The sequence below is a fragment of the Phocoena sinus genome, chromosome 3 (assembly GCF_008692025.1).
Source record: "Phocoena sinus isolate mPhoSin1 chromosome 3, mPhoSin1.pri, whole genome shotgun sequence".
NCBI lineage: Eukaryota > Metazoa > Chordata > Mammalia > Artiodactyla > Phocoenidae > Phocoena > Phocoena sinus.
Window position 1 is genome coordinate 47,193,711 of NC_045765.1, and position 17,706 is coordinate 47,211,416.

Here is a 17,706-nt window from a genome sequence, read left to right on the forward strand (position 1 = left end):
GGGTGTTCTGAGAATGACTAAACCGAGGCCTAAAGGGTAGATGGGGTGTAGCTAGGCCAACGGTGGGGAGAGAGAGCACCCTGTAAAAACCCTTGAGACTCAGGGACTTTGTGCATCGGGGGCTCAAGTCAGGCCATTGTGGTCACAGGGGAGGGCAAGAGAGGGCTTCTGGTGCAAAGGGGTCTGGAAAAGTCTGAAGTGACTGGACCACGCATGTGACAGAAGGGGAAACTGAATCTCACAGAATATGTTGCACATCTGACTTTTCTTTCCTTTTTTTCCCTCCCTTCTTTCCTTCTTTCTTTGCTTCCTTTCCCCCCTCTTTTCTCTCCTGCTCCTTTCCCCCTAACCTCCTTCCTTCATCCTTCCCACTGCTTCCTCCCTTATACTTTTCCACCCACAGGAAAATAAAAACCAATTATTTCATTGTGTCTCTTGCCTTTGCGGATCTGCTGGTGTCAGTGCTGGTGATGCCCTTTGGTGCCATTGAGCTGGTTCAAGACGTCTGGATTTATGGGGAGATGTTTTGCCTCGTCCGGACATCTCTAGATGTCCTACTCACAACGGCATCGATTTTTCACCTGTGCTGCATTTCTCTGGATAGGTAAGGCCAGAGCCATTTGCGTAGTGGAGATCCGTGCTGGAGACAACAGCCGGATGGCTATCGGGCTGTGTCTTTCTTTCTTCCCTAATTCATTAGAGGAAATGAATCTCAGAGAGGTAAATCTGGCTATTCACGTATTCATTCACTCTCCAGCTTTAGCACAGCACCCTTTTTAGTCAGGCAGTCTCTAAGGCGCTGCAGACGTAGAGATTAATAAGGCCAAGAACCTGCCTGCAAGGAGCTTACAGTCTAAGCTGCAATCATGTTTCCCACAGATAGAGCCCTAAGTTGTATACTGATGGCACGAAGAAAATTCTGAGGATGCTGAGAAGCAAGAATTGATCTCTCTGCCCAGTAGGCAGCAGGGTGGTTCAGAATGATAGTATTCTGTTTGAACATGACCTTCTGAAAATGTGTCTGTATCATCATTTTGTGTGCATATTTAGGTTTGTGCCTGTGACTGGGGAGCCTCTTTTCCAGAAAGTCAAAGGTGATTATAAAATCTCCAATAATTGTTTGCTTTTTGGACCCAAGCTAGCATTTAATTCTTGTTGCATAAATGTGTTCTTCTTCTTCACGTTTGACTTCAGGAGGCCTAATGATTTCTATCTTTGCCTCATTTGTTGGAGGTGCATGTTTACCATTTGTATCAGCACTTTTCATTTTCCAATTCCTGCTTATTTATATTCAATAATAAAGTCAGAATGCAGTTGAAAAGTCATACTATTGCACTAACATATGCTGCCATCACTGTAGTCATATCTTAAGGGTAGTTCCCAAAAGAAAGTGTGGTGTGAAATATCTCAGGTTAGCAGAATTGCCAGGGACAATCTCTTACTGTCTCTTGATTAGTCCAGAAGACCCAGCTTTCCACTTAGTCTTTCACTGTTTCTTTAATAGAGGAATAGGAAGAATACTTGACTTAAAATTAGAGATTGTGCTATATCTAAAATATATACCTTTTACTGATGAACCTAGTGGCAGGGCAGGAATAAAGATGCAGATGTAGAGAACAGACTTGAGGAAGGGGAAGAGGTGGGGGGGGGGAAGGGGAAACTGGGACGAAGTGAGACAGTAGCATTGACATATATACACTACCAAATGTATAATGGATAGCTAGTGGGAAGCTGCCGCATAGCACAGGGGGATCAGCTTGATGCTTTGTGGCGACCTAGAGGGGTGGGATAGGGAGGTTGGGAGGGAGGCTCAAGAGGGAGGGGATATGGGGACATATGTATATGTGTAGCTGATTCACTTTGTTGTACAGCAGAAACGAACACAACATTGTAAAGCAATTATCCTCCAATAAAGATATAAACATTTTTTTAAATAGAACAAAAAATGTACCTTTATACACTAAAATCAGAGTTTTCCCAGGTAATTACTCATGCTGTGAAAGATCCTTAGGGACTGAAACCAGCTGAGGGAACAGCAAATTCATCTCCTATTTTATGGAACAAGTGCTTATTGATTAGAATGGCATGTGTAATGGCCTGATCTATTTAAATTGTACATGTTCTCTCTCTCTTGCTCTGCCAAGAACGTATAGATGAATGTACATAATTTAAATGCCATGTATAATGAGATTCCACTCTACAACTAGAGATGGTAACATGGGTAAAACAGAACTGTTGGTTGGCAGGCAGAACCATAGTGTCACAATTTGAAATTTGTGTTTATTAGCTTATTTACAACAATCTGATTTCAGTGCATGAAAGACTTTTTAAGACAGTCAGTATATACTGTAAAAAAAGTTCACATTAGAAAAAATAAAATGTGAGGAAGCAGAAAATATATGGACATCCTGCAGGGTAGCCTGCATGTGATCATTGCCAAAATAAGTGGTGAGACTAAAAGTATTATAGGAACTTGGAGAAGGCAAAGTTGAGGAGATCAGGTTACCTGGAGGTAACCTTGAGGTTTGGGCAAAAAGCCTGAGTGGGTGGGGAGTGAAGAATGGGAGAAAACGTAGAATCATCTTCCTGATGTGGATGGTTTTCTCTGGGCAGCCTTGAGAGAAGAATTGAAGGTTTCCTAGGAAGATTTGGCTTCAGAGTCCCAGGTTGACTATCACCTTTTGAAACCATGAAATTTTCCCTGAGTAGGCCTCAGTTGTCATGAAGCAGTATGGGCTGGTAATTAAGAACCATCGGCTTTAGAACGGAGGTAATCCAGGTTCAAATCCCAGCTCAGCCAGTTTTTAGCTCTGAGAATGGTGATAAGTTACTAAGCCTTGCTGAGCCTCGGTTTTCTTACCTCTGAAAATGCGGGGCAGTAGCACCTATTTTATCAGATGGCAGTTAGGGTGAAGTTAGATGATCCATTTAAGGCATAGCATTGGCCCAGCTTGGTGCAGCCCTCCATGTTAGTGGATGTTAGTTCCAGTTTCTTGTAACTATCCATACAACTCATGATCTTTCTTACAAAACTTGGACCTCCTCCTCAATGAATGGCTTTTCCAGCAGCTGCCACATCCAGAAACCAGGTAGTTACTCTTAACGCGGTCTTCCCTTATCCCCTACATTTAAATAATGACAAGTCCTACTGATTTTTCTTCCTGCACAGATCCTAGTCTATTTCTTCCCATTTCTGTCATCCTAGTGCAAACTAATATCATCTCTTGTATGTCGCTGCAACAATCTCCCATTTTATCCCCACTAATTTATCCTCTATTTCATCCCTGCTAATCCGCTTGAAACTTACAAGATCTCAGCGATCTTTTAATACTGCAGCTGTTATCTCATTGTTCCTTTGCTTAAAACTCTTCAATGGCTGTTCATTGCACTGAGGATAAGCCCAAACTCCTTGACCTGTAGGGTTTTGCACCATCTATTTCCTGTCTATGTTCCCATCCCCACGTCACGCCCTTCATGCCCTTCACCAGCTTCACTCGACATTTTTTCTCTTTTTCCAGTGCTCTGTGCTCAGCCACTTCAGCCTTGGCTCCTCCCTCTGCCCAGAAAGCTCCTTTGCTCCCTCCTCTCTTGAATGTCTTTCACATTTTAGCTCAATCCTCTCTTCCTTGCAGAAGTCCCCTCTGAGCCAATCAAAACCATCCTTCTCCTTTGAAAACTTAGTGCAATTGTGATTAAAACCACAATTGATTTTTCTTTAATTTTTTCTTAAATGTCTCTATCTCCCCCAATGGGAAAAAGATCAAGGACATGAATAAGGACAAGGTTCCTCCCCTCACAGAACTTACCTTTTAATTGGGAGATTGATAGTTTACTAGTAATTACATAAACACTGATTTAGGTATTTTGTAAACACCATTGAACAAATGGACCGTTCAGCACATTCTCTTTTTTTAATAGTTCTGCCAATAATTCCATTTCCTTCTCTGATAGTGGACATCAAAATTCTAATACTGTAAGTTAAATGGAGTCAAATGGTTTTGTTTTCTTCTGGGAGTCTTGGAAACTTGCCATTTATCTCCCATGATTTCCTGTCCCAAGAGTGACATTCTCATTGAGGTAGAAGGTTCACTCTGGATGTTACAGGACATTTTAGCCTGAAAGAGTATGAGTTATTTACATCTAGCTTCTATTTTGCTGTATTCCTCCCAGCATGACAACTGGGCTGCCATGAGACAGCCTGAAGTACAGAGTGAATGTCTCAGAGAGGTGTGATGTTGCTGCTCGCCAAGTGACTCCTAGCAAGGTATCTTGTCCTTCTCTCTAAAGCTGCCCTCAGTCTTTGGGGGTGACTGACATAGGGTAGTGCCTCTCGAGCAAGAATGCTCACCTTGATTCCTAATTCCACCCAGATGACAGACTTCTGTAGCAAAGTAAAATGCACGACTTCATTAATATATTATTGAATGCATTTCTCCAACCACCATCTTCTATCCACTGTGCTTCCTGGTGCTTTGAGAACCGAGACCTATTAATGAAAGTTTATTGACTCATGAGAAGTATTTTCCAAAATATGATTTAAATACATGCATCATATAGTATGGGTCACGGGAGGTCAAAAACTGCATTAAAGCTTTACATACAGTTGATTCTTTTAAATCTGAAGTTACTGTGAAAATTAAAACCAACCAAGTATTTGTAACAGAGTACTGGTTTTTAAGTGGAATATAATGCAGCCATTAAAAACCATGAGAAATAGCTCATGTGTTGTCCTAGAAAGATATCACTGGTTTATTATGTGGGGAAGAAAAGCAAGTTTCAGACTTTAATGTTTAGAATAATTCCACTTTTTTTTTTTTTTTTTTTTTTTGCGGTACGCGGGCCTCTCACCGCTGTGGCCTCTCCCGTTGCGGAGCACAGACTCCAGACACACAGGCTCAGCGGCCATGGCTCCCGGGCCCAGCCGCTCCACAGCATGTTGGATCTTCCCGGACCGGGGCACGAACCCATGTCCCCTGCATTGGCAGGTGGACTCTCAACCACTGCGCCACCAGGGAAGCCCTAATTCCATTTTTATAAAGTAAATATATAGATATTTGTATCTGGGTGTACATGAATGAGTGAGTGTGAGAGAGAGTAGGAATGAAATTGTACCAAACTATTAACAATGGTTATATGGGCACAGTAGTGGGTAGTGTTGGCTAGGCTGGATGGTCATTTGGATTTTTGTTGGGAGCCTTCATTTTTACTAATTTCTGAAATATGTATTCAGTTTTCTCTTTGCTAGAAGTTAATACTTCTTGAATGTAAGCATGTCCACAATAGCCTTTTAGCTGAAAGTGCTCCTGGGGCAGCACATTCCTCAAATCGCTGAGGACATTCTGACTTTAGTGTTAGAAGTTCCCTGTGAGGTCAGAACAAGGTGGGGAGCATGGATATCTTTCTGACCAGTGAGTTCTCTCTGCCTCCTCACAAAATGCCCTAGGATCTCCCCCCAAGGGAGCCTTCACCATCTCCTGTTGGCAGATTCTTCCTCGTGAGGACCCTCACCGTCATCTTTGATCACGCCACCCCAGTTCATGACCTTGTGTTTGATCTATTCCGACAAGATCTTTTATAATCATCACAGTTTTTAAAAAATCATAATAATAATACCTGAGCATTTTTTTTAAAAAAAGTTATCATTTCACAAGTAAAAATGTCCCCATTTCTTCCTCTCCACTTCCACCACTGTACACCCTAGAGTTAACAGCTGTAAATAGCAGCCCCCTCTAAATCCCAATCATTTCACATACAATAAGCAGACTTGTTATGAACATGTTTTTAGTTTATTCAAATGGGTTTATTAAATAAGACTTTGAAGAGGGCTTTCTCTGTATATATCCTAATGAATTGCCTGAGTATAGTGTTTTTACCAACTTGCTTCTCAGATGATGTATTACTGAGGTCTTTTTCAGAATCATGTAACAGAAAATAAACTGATTGGTTCATAGCTGAAAAGTCAGGCTTCAGACATGGCTCTGCACGGCTTGAACATTATCATCTAGTCTAGCTCTCTCCCTGTGTCTCTGTCTCCCTCTCCTTTTTGTCTCCTTCTTTCCTTCTCTTTCTCTCTGTGTCTCCCTCTCTGTCTCTATTTCTCTATGTCTGTACCCAAATTTATATCTCTCTCTTTGTCCCTATGCTGTTTTGTTGTTGGATTCATTCTCAGGCTGTGTTCAGAAAAATAGCTATAGGCAAACATGTGTCTTAAACCATCCTTAACTCATGAGTCCAAAGAAGAGAAACAAATGCTATTTCTCATTGAAGAACTTTGGTTGGCTTTGCTTGAGTCAGACACATCCTCATGACTAACCATCGTGGGGTGGGGATGACACATCAGGTTGCTGGTCAGAGGTGAGGCACTGTGACTGCCAGCTTTACCAGAAGCATATGTTGCAGGAAAATGGCATTTCCTTCTGGAAAGAGGGATGTTGGGCAGATGAGGATAGCAGATATCAACTTCTCTTAAGCTGACCAAAGGACTTACAGGTATCTTTATGGAGCCTCTACAACATGACAGAGGTGTGTCATCCCCACGTCTTCTTTATATTATGCCACATATTGCTAGATCCTTCCACTGGCTTCATATGCCATACTTCTCAGACTTTTAACCGTTCCTATCCTCTTTCTCTGATCATGCTGTATTTTGCCCTGCATTTGGCTCAAATATAGTTCCCTTTAAAAAAGCTATTTCACTTCATTGAGGATACCATCATCTATAGCATTGCAAGATTTTCTCTTTGATATGTCCATCTGAATTGTCACCCTTCCGCTTGGCAGCCCAGGAATTTGATGTGTTTTATCTGCAAAAATCCTCCAACAGTTTCTCAGTCACAGATTTTCTTTTAAAACAATTTTGCTTGTACAGTAAAACATACAATTCTGACTTAAAGATTGCATATTTCATCCTGTGCTGGAGATAAGTGTGCCTGCATTTCTTAACGATCTCCCTGGAGCATAACTCAGTTTTGCAATGTATAAATGAAAAGTGTCTGTCACTGTGAACTTGTGTCACACAATTACATTTGTTTTCCCAATAGGATTGAAATACATTTCTGCAAGGAGTGGGGATTATAAGTTTCCCCTTCTCACATACTCTTTGAGGTTCACGCTTTGTATGTAATAATAATATTTGTTGAGTTTCATGCTAGAGGATATGAAATCTTATTTTTATATTAATTTCATCAAATACTTATTGAGTGCTTACTAATTGCCACAAGGTGAGTAGAGCACTGGAGGTGCAGTGGTGAACAATCAGAAAAGCTCTGAATCACAGAGATTTTAGTCTAGTGGAGAATACGGATAGTGAATAGGTAATTATAGTAAAATTGGTGGTCATTGAAATAGAATAAGGGGAAGTCAAGGAAGTTGTTGGAGCATGTGACCTCCAGTGCAGGGAAAGCTTTCAGAAAAAGTGATGCTGAAGCTGGGATCTGTAGATGATGTAGATGCCAGTAGGGGAAGGGGGAGAGGGTGAGGTATGGGGAGCGACAGTTCTAGAAATCAGCATGTGCAAAGCCCCAGAGGTTTTTCAGTTTCACATTATCAAATATAGGCTAAATTCTTAGCTTATCTTTCAGTCCTTTTCCCAGAATTATCCTCAGTCTTTGTCTTTCCTGTCTCTACTCCCACCCATGAGTGGTCTGTTATCATTTCCTGAGTATGGTGTGTTTCCTCATAATTCCATGTTGCACCTGTGTCTTGAGTTTCTTTTCTTTTCCTGGTGTACCATCCACCCTTCTTCAATACTCACCTTCTCCACTAACTGGCTGAGCTTCATTCCCAAAGAAAATTTGTTATTTCTTTCTCTGAGCTCCCATAGAATGTTAAATATTAACATAGCAGTTATCACCCATTTTAATAATTGGTTTATTTATCTGTCTCACCCTAGACTACCAGCTCCTTGAGAGTCAGCCTTTATCTCATCTGTTTCTGTGTTCTTCTTACAGATCCCCAGTAGCTGCTCCAGGCATGTTTAGCTGAGCATAGAATGCTCTCAGATGTGACTTGTGGTTTGATGTGACTTTAGTGTTAGCTTTTCTCCCCTTTTAGAAATCTTGATATATAGATACATAAGAACGAGGCCTGGGGTGCTAGGTTTCCTGGATTCAATCCCAGATTGACCAGTTACCAACTGTATGATCTTAAGGAAGTTATTGAAATTCTCTGAGTTTAATCTTCTCATTGGCAAAATTGTATTAATTATAGTATATTCCATTTGGAGTTTGTGAAGACTAAATTACTGATTATATGCAAAGAACGTAAACTAGGATGTGGCAACTAGTAAGCATTCAATAAATGTTAACTACAGTTATTATTCCATTATTGTTTCCCTTTCCCAATGCAAATTCCTGGTGACTCTTGTGGGTGCCTTCCTAGACACTGATACTTGTCTTTTTCTTCCTATTTGCATAGCTGAGTGTCCTTCAAGGTTAGACCCTCAGCCTTCCAGCCCTGGGTATCTCCCTTCTCTTTTTTGGAGACCTCACCCATCCTGTGGCTTTGCTTGCCTGCCCTCATCTCTCCTGCAGTCTTGTCCCATGCTGGGTCCTCTGCCTCTGTTGAACAGCTAGCTGCCTGTTCGACATCTTGCCTTAAGCATCTTTCTGTCTTCTCAAACCCAGTTGCTCAGAATGGAAATTTCCATTGTAAACAGATATCCTCTTCCACTTTGTACATTAAAGGTGCATTTATTAGTCAACTTTTAGTCATTTAAAGGTAATTCTCTGAGGACATCTAATTTATTTACCATGACTAGCAGGATGCCAAGTCATAGCTATATTTTCATAAATATCTTTCAAATCCATCTTCCTCCTCTTTATACATTTTTTCATCCCATTTCGGATTATTGCAGTAGCTTTTAGTTATTATTCCTGTGTATTATCTTATCTATCAGGTTAATCTTTAAATATGTCTTTTTTCTTGTGTCCTCAGGTAAAAAAGCTTAAAGGGCACTGCATACTTTCCTTCCTCTTCCTAGACAGGGTTACTTTTGTCTAGCCTTGCTTTTTGTCAGCATTACTACGGCATGGACTTCAGCAAATGTAGATTTAAGTCCCAGTTTTACCATATCCTGGCTGTGTGATGTTGGGCAAATGGATTAAATTCTGTGGGCCTCAGTTTCCTTATATTTAAAATGTGGATGTTGAATGTTGCCTTGCAGAGTTGCTGTAGGAATTAGATACAATGTAGAATATACTTGTGACACAGAGTATGTTCTCAAAAAGTAGGTGGTGTGTATAGTAGGAATAGTAGTAATTGTAACAGAGAAGGAAGTGGATAATTATTACAGTTAGAAAAATGCTATGTCACAGATATCTCCGAGGTACTGTAAAAAACGAGGATGGAGTTCCCTGGCAGTCCAGTGGTTAGGACTTGGCTCTTTCACAGCTGGGGCCTGGGTTCACTCCCTGGTTGGGGAACTAAGATCCTGCAAGTCACGTGGCATGGCCAACAAAACCCCCCCCAAAAACAAAAAAGCCAGGACAGAGATGGAGAACCAATCCATATCTCTGACAGAAGGGAGTCTCTCCCCTTTGGTCCCTATTCATGATCTCATGTTGATGCATGCTAGATTTTTTATGTGACAGCTCCTGGATCTGAGAAACCAAGGGTCCTCTTAACAGTTGAGCCTCGAACTGGCATACAACACTTCCAATGTACTCTGTTGGTCAAACAAGTCACAGGGCAGTCCTGTGGGAAGGGGGCAGATGCCTTACCTCTGGATGAGAGAAGTGGCCATCCTTTTTTTTTTTTTTTTCTTATTTAACATCTTTATTGGAGTATAATTGCTTTACAATGGTGTGTTAGTTTCTGTTTTATAAGAAAGTGAATCAGTTATACATATACATATATCCCCATATCTCTTCCCTCTTGCGTCTTCCTCCCTCCCACCCTCCCTATCCCACCCCTCTAAGTGTTCACAAAGCACCAAGCTGATCTCCCTGTGCTATGCAGCTGCTTCCCACTAGCTATCTATTTTACATTTGGTAGTGTATATATGTCCATGCCACTCTCTCACTTCGTCCCAGCTTACCCTTCTCCCTCCCTGCGTCCACAAGTCCATTCTCTACGTCTTTATTCCTGTCCTGCCCCTAGGTTCTTCAGAACCATTTTTTTTTTCAGATTCCATATATATGTGTTAGAATACAGTATTTGTTTTTCTCTTTCTGACTTACTCCACTCTGTATGACAGTCTCTAGGTCCATCCACCTTGCTACAAAAAACTCAATTTCACTTCTTTTTATGGCTGAGTAATATTCCATTGTATATATGTGCCACATCTTCTTTATCCATTCATCTGTCGATGGACACTTAGGTTGCTTCCATGTCCTGGCTATTGTAAATAGAGCTGCAATGAACATTTTGGTACATGACTCTTTTTGAATTATGGTTTTCTCAGGGTATATGCCCAGTAGTGGGATTGCTGAGTCATATGGTTGTTCTATTTGTAGTTTTTTAAGGAACTTCCATACTGTTCTCCATAGTGGCTGTATCAATTTACATACCCACCTACAGTGCAAGATGGTTCCCTTTTCTCCACACCCACTCCGGCATTTATTGTTTGTAGATCTTTTGATGATGGCCATTCTGACCTGTGTGAGATGATACCTCATTGTAGTTTTGATTTGCATTTCTCTAATGATTAATGATGTTGAGCATTCTTTCATGTGTTTGTTGGCATGGCCGTTCTGACCTGTGTGAGATGATACCTCATTGTAGTTTTGATTTGCATTTCTCTAATGATTAATGCTGTTGAGCACTCTTTCATGTGTTTGTTGGCAATCTGTATATCTTCTTTGGAGAAATGTCTGTTTAGGTCTTCTGCCCATTTTTGGATTGGGTTGTTTGCTTTTTTGATATTGAGCTGCATGAGTTGCTTGTATGTGTTGGAGATTAATACTTTGTCAGCTGCTTCATTTGCAAATATTTTCTCCCATTCTGAGGGTTGTCTTTTGGTCTTGTTTATGGTTTCCTTTGCTGTGCAAAAGCTTTGAAGTTTCATTAGGTCCCATTTGTTTATTTTTGTTTTTATTTCCATTTCTCTAGGAGGTGGGTCAAAAAGGATCTTGCTGTGATTTATGTCATAGAGTGTTCTACCTATGTTTTACTCTAAGAGTTTGATGGTGTCTGGCCTTACGTTTAGGTCTTTAATCCGTTTTGAGTTTAATTTTGTGTATGGTATTAGGGAGTGTTCTAATTTCATTCTTTTACGTGTAGCTGTCCAGTTTTCTCACCACCACTTATTGAAGAGGCTTTCTTTTCTCCACTATATATTCTTGACTTCTTTATCAAAGATAAGGTGACCGGTCATATGTGCGTGGGTTTATCTCTGGGCTTTCTATCCTGTTCCATTGATCTGTATTTCTGTTTTTGTGCCAGTACCATACTGTCTTGATTACTGTAGCTTTGTAGTATAGTCTGAAGTCAGGGACCCTGATTCCTCCAGCTCCATTTTTCTTTCTCAAGATTGTTTTGGCTATTCAGAGTCTTTTGTGTTTCATAGAAATTGTGAAATTTTTTCTTCTAGTTCTCTGAAAAATGCCATTGGTAGTTTGACAGGGACTGCGTTGAATCTATAGATTGCTTTGGGTAGTACAGTAGTTTTCACAATGTTGATTCTTCCAATCCAAGAACATGGTATATCTCTCCATCTGTTTGTATCATCTTTAATTTCTTTCATCAGTGTCTTTTAGTTTTCTGCATATAGGTCTTTTGTCTCCTTAGGTAGGTTTATTCCTAGGTATTTTATTCTTTTTGTTGCAGTGGTAAATGGGAGTGTTTCCTTAATTTCTCTTTCAGATTTTTCATCATTAGTGTATAGGAATGCAAGAGATTTCCATGCATTAATTCTGTATCCTGCTGCTTTACCAAATTCATTGATTAGCTCTAGTAATTTTCTGGTAACATCTTTCGGATTCTCTATGTATAACATCATGTCATCTGCAAACAGTGACAGCTTAACTTCTTCTTTTCCAATTTGGATTACTTTTATTTCTTTATCTTCTCTGATTGCCGTGGCTAGAGCTTCCAAAACTGTGTTGAATAATAGCGGTGAGAGTTGACAACCTTGTCTTGTTCCTGATCTTAGAGGAAATGCTTTCCGTTTTTCACTATTGAGAACGATGTTGGCTTGTAGGGTTGTCATATGTGGCCTTTATTATGTTGAGGTAAGTTCCCTCTATGCCTACTTTCTGGAGGGTTTTTATCATAAATGGGTGTTGAAATTTGTCGAAAGCCTTTTCTGCATCAATTGAGATGATCATATGGTTTTTCTCCTTCAATTTGTTAATATGGTTTATCACATTGATTGATTTGCATACATTGAAGAATCCTTGCATTCCTGGAATAAACCCCACTTGATCATGGTTTTAGCTCTTCTCTAAATGAGCTCTTCTCTAAATGTTTGATAGAATTTGCCTGTGAAGCGATCTGGTCCTGGGCTTTTGTTTCTTGGAAGATTTTTAATCACAGTTTCAATTTCAGTGCTTGTGATTGGTCTGTTTATATTTTCTATTTCTTCCTGCTTCAGTCTGGGAAGGTTGTGCTTTTCTAAGAATTTGTACATTTCTTCCAGGTTTTCCATTTTATTGGTATATAGTTGCTTGTAATAATCTCTCATGATCCTTTGTATTTCTGCAGTGTCTGTTTTTACTTCTCCTTTATCATTTCTAATTCAATTGATTTGAGTCTTCTCCCTTTTTTTCTTGATGAGCCTGGCTAATGGTTTATCAATTTTGTTTATCTTAAAGAACCAGCTTTTAGTTTTATTGATTGTTGCTATCATTTCCTTCATTTCTTTTACATTTATTTCTGATCTGATCTTTATGGTTTCTTTCCTTCTGCTATCTTTGGGATTTTTTTGTTCTTGTTTCTCTAATTGCTTTAGGTGTAAGGTTAGGTTGTTTATTTGAGATGTTTCTTGTTTCTTGAGGTAGGATCGTATTGCTATAAACAATACAATGGAATTGCTTTTGCTGCATTCCATAAGTTTTGGGTCATCGGGTTTTCACTGTCATTTGTTTCTAGGTATTTTTTGATTTCCTCTTTGATTTCTTCAGTGTTCTCTTGGTTATTTATTAGTGTATTATTTAGCCTCCACGTGTTTGTATTTTTTACAGATTTTTTTCCTGTAATTGATATCTAGTCTCATAGCGTTGTGGTCAGAAAAGATAGTTGATATGATTTCAAGTTTCTTATATTTACCAAGGCTTGATTTGTGACCCAAGATATGATCTGTCCTAGAGAATTCCATGAGCACTTGAGAAGAAAGTATATTCTGTTGTTTTTGGACAGAATGTCCTATAAATATCATGTCCATCTTGTTTAATGTATCATTTAAAGCTTGTGTTTCCTTATTTATTTTTATTTTGGATAGTCTATCCATTGGTTAAAGTGGGGTGTTAAAGTCCTCTACTATGATTGTGTTTCTGTCGATTTCCCCTTTTATGGATGTTAGCATTTGCCTTATGAATTGAAGTGCTCCTATGTTGGGTGCATAAATGTTTACAGTTGTTATATCTTCTTCTTCTTGGATTGATCCCTTGATCATTCTGTAGTGTTCTTCTTTGTCTCTTGTAATAGTCTTTATTTTAAAAAGTGTATTTTGTGTGATATGAGAATTGCTACTCTAGCTTTCTTTTGATTTGCATTTGCATGGAATATCTTTTTCCATCCCCTTCACTTTCAGTGTATATGTGTCCCTAGGTCTGAGTTGGGTCTCTTGTAGACAGCATATATATGGGTCTTGTGTTTGTATCCATTCAGCCAGTATATATCATTTGGTTGGAGCATTTAATCCATTTACATTTAAGGTAGTTATCAATATGTATGTTCTTTTTCACATTTTCTTAATTGCTTTGGGTTTGTTATTGTAGGTCTTTTCCTTCCCTTGTGTTTCTTGCCTAGAGAAGTTCATTTACCATTTGTTGTAAACCTGGTTTGGTGGTGCTGAATTCGCTTAGCTTTTGCTTGTCTGTAAAGGTTTTAATTTCTCCATCGAATCCGAAGGAGACCCTTGCTGAGTAGAATAAACTTGGTTGTAGACTTTTCCCTTTCATCACTTTAAATATGTCCTGCCACTCCCTTCTGGCTTGCAGAGTTTCTGCTGAAAGATCAGCTGTTAACCTTATGGGGATTCCCTTGTATGTTATTTGTTATTTTTCCCTTGCTGCTTTTAATATTTTTTTTTTGTATTTAATTTTTGATAGTTTGATTAATATGTGTCTTGGCATGTTTCTCCTTGGATTTATCCTGTATGGGACTCTCTGCACTTCATGGACTTGGTTGACTATTCCCTTTCCCCCATATTAGGGAAGTTTTTAAATATAATTTCTTCAAATATTTTCTCAGTCCCTTTCTTTTTCTCTTCTTCTTCTGGGACCCCTATAATTCAAATGTTGGTGCATTTAATGTTGTCCCAGAGGTCTCTGAGACTTTCCTGAATTCTTTTCATTCTTTTTTCTTTATTCTTCTCTGCAGTAGCTATTTCCACTGTTTTATCTTCCAGGTCACTTATCTGTCCTTCTGTCTCAGTTATTCCGCTATTGATTCCTTCTAGAGAATTTGTAATTTCAATTATTGTTTTGTTCATCATTGTTTGTTTGCTCTTTAGTTCTTCTAGGTCCTTGTTAAACGTTTCTTGTATTTTCTCCATTCTATTTTCAAGATTTTGGATATCTTTACTATCATTACTCTGAATTCTTTTTCAGGTAGACTTCCTGTTTCCTCTTCATTTGTTTGGCCTGGTTGGTTTTTACCATGCTTCTTCATCTGCTCTGTATTTCTCTGTCTTCTCATTTTGCTTAATTTATTGCATTTGGGGTCTCCTTTTCACAGGCTGCAGGTTCGTAGTTCCTGTTGTTTTTGGTGTCTGCCCCCAGTGGGTAAGGTAGGTTCAGTGGGTTGTGTAGGCTTCCTGGTGGAAGGGACTGGTGCCTGTGTTCTGATGGATGAGGCTGGATCTTGTCTTTCTTATGGGGAGGACCACATCCGGTGGTGTGTTTTGGGGTGTCTGTGGACTTATTATGATTTTAGGCAGTCTCTCTGCAAATGGGTCGGGTTTTGTTCCTGTCTTATAGTTGTTTGGCATGGGGTGTCCAGCACTGCAGCTTGCTGGCTGTTGAGTAGAGCCAGGTCTTAGCATTTAGATGGAGATCTCTGGGAGAGCTCTCACCGATTGATATTACATGGGGCTGGGAGGTCTCTGGTGGACCAATGTCATGAACTCGGCTCTCCCACCTCAGAGGCTCAGGCCTGACACCTGACCGGAGCGCCAAGGCCCTGTCAGCCACATGGCTCATAAGAAAAGGGAGAAAAAAAGAGAACGAAAGATAAATAAATAAATAAATAAAATAATGTTATTAAAATAAAAGAATATTATTAAAACTAAAAAAAATAGGGCTTCCCGGTGGCACAGTGGTTGGGAGTCCACCTGCCGATGTAGGGGGCACGGGTTCATGCCCCGGTCCAGGAGGATCCTGCATGTCACAGAGCGGCTGGGCCCGTTGGCCATGGCCGCTGGGCCTACGCATCTAGAGCCTGTGTTCCGCAACAGGGGAGGCCGCAGCAGTAAGAGGCCCGCGTACCACAAAAAAATAATAATAATAAAAAAATAAAAGAGTAATAAAAAGAAAGAAGAGAGCAGCCAAGCCAATAAACAAATCCACCAATGATAGCAAGTGCTAAAACTATACTTAAAAAAAAAAAAAAAAAGGACAGACAGAACCCTAGGATAAGTGGTAAAAGCAAAGCTATAGTGAGAAAAATCACACAAAGAAGCATACACATACACACTCACAAAAAGAGAAAAAGGAAAAAAAAAATATATATATATATAAAAAGGAAGAGAGCAACCAAATCAGTAAACAAATCTACCAATGATAATAAGCTCTAAATACTAAACTAAGATAAACATAAAATCAGAAACAAATTAGATGCAGAAAGCAAACCCTAAGTCTACAGTTGCTCCCAAAGTGCACCGACTCTATTTTGGGATGATTTGTTGTCTATTCAGGTATTCTAGAGATGCAGCATACATCAGGTTGATTGTGGAGATTTAATCCACTGCTCCTGAGCCTTCTGCGAGAAATATCCCTTTCTCTTCTTTGTTCGCAGAGCTCCTGGGGTTCAGCTTTGGATTTGGCCCTGCCTTTACATCTAGGTCACCTGAGGGTGTCTGTTCCCCACCCAGACAGTACCGGGTTAAAGTAGCAGCTGATCAGGGGGCTCTGGCTCACTCAGGCCTGGGGGGTGGGAGGGGTCTTTAGCTGATCTTGATTGGAAATTTGGGCTCAGTGATCACCCAAGATGCTGTCTTCAGCCATCTCAGTTAGAAGAACTGGGCCTGGATTAAGTCTATGAGAGGATACTACATCTAATCAACCCCATTGATTGTAGCCAGTATGGTCTTACTGTTTCCATTCACCTTTAGGGACCAACTCATTTACCTTTTGTTTCTTAGAATCAACTACTAAGAGAGATGTTGAACCCAGTGGCTTCTATTTTATTTGTTAAATAATTTAGGGTCCCTGGTTCCAAAATGTATTTAACTTTGTTTACAGTAACATGCATGAAATAAGTATATGTATACATATAAGACCAGAGGGTCTGAGAATAAAAATAGTAACTGCTATTTATTAAGCTTTATGTGCCAGGAACTTCCTAAGTTTTAAACGTATTATTTCATCAATTCCCACAGCCAGTCAATGAGCTGGACATAATGATCTCCACTTTACAGATGAGGAAACTGAATCTTGGAGAGGTTAAGTAACTGATCCCAAGACCACAGAGTTGGTACCCAGATGCAAAAACGTATGATGACTGCTAAAATCTCCTCTGATTCTGAGAGTCTAGGGTTCCAGGTTGTTCTGTTTGCTCTTTCTGCCTTCAATGTGCTTGGGAGGGCAGGAAGTGAGGAGGAAGAATTTTCCTTAGTTGCAGGAAGAGTGGGGAAGAGATTAGCATGGAACTTAAAATACATGACTGCCTTCTAAGAGTTGTCAAAGTAAATTGTGTCCCCAGAGACATTTAAAAGCAATTTGCTCACACATTTACACATGGCTGTGGTTGGGGAAGCTGATGGCTGGTCTACCAAAGTGGGTTTTAATGGAGTTTTGTGAGCAATACTTAGAAATGTTTTGCATAAGATATTACTTTGTAAATATCCTTGCTACATTTTAGTTAATCCTGACCATCTGGAACCTCACTTGTCATTTGAACATTTACTTAACCACTGTGTAAAAGTTTTCTAGTTAAGAAAGAATGCCAATTGTCCAATGGAAGTCTAGAGAACAGACCTAATAGATTAGTCCTGAGATGAGACAGAATTGGTTTTTCTGATGAATACTATCCACCTAGCCTGTGAACCAACCACTCTGTCTCTTGAGTTTGTTGTAATTCAGCTCCTTTGGTAGAGCAGTGTTGATTGTGATGGACATTTTCCAGTTTAAAAAGAACTTTTGGTGATTCCTCCGAGTATAGCACTCAAAAACCTCTAAGACAGTAGTTCTCAAAGTGTGATCTCCAAACCACCAGCAGCAACATCACTTGAGAACGTATCAGAAATGCAAATTCTTGGGCCCCATTCAAGATCTACCTACAGTCGGTGTTTCAACAAGCTCTCTAGGTGATTCTGAAGCACACTATGTTGGAGAACCATTGCTCTGAAATCTGCCCTTCAGCCAGTTTTCTAGGCTTACTTCTTCT

The 17,706-nt window shown here is 39.8% G+C and overlaps 1 protein-coding gene across 1 annotated transcript in view; it reads left to right on the plus strand.

Annotated features, from left to right (window-relative positions):
• Window positions 1-17,706, plus strand: part of HTR4 (5-hydroxytryptamine receptor 4) — a 162,251-nt gene that overhangs the window by 111,259 nt on the left and 33,286 nt on the right. Inside the window, exon 4 of the mRNA XM_032627113.1 lies at window positions 404-604. Coding sequence (XP_032483004.1) covers window positions 404-604 — 201 coding nt within the window. The remainder of the gene's footprint in view (window positions 1-403; window positions 605-17,706) is intronic.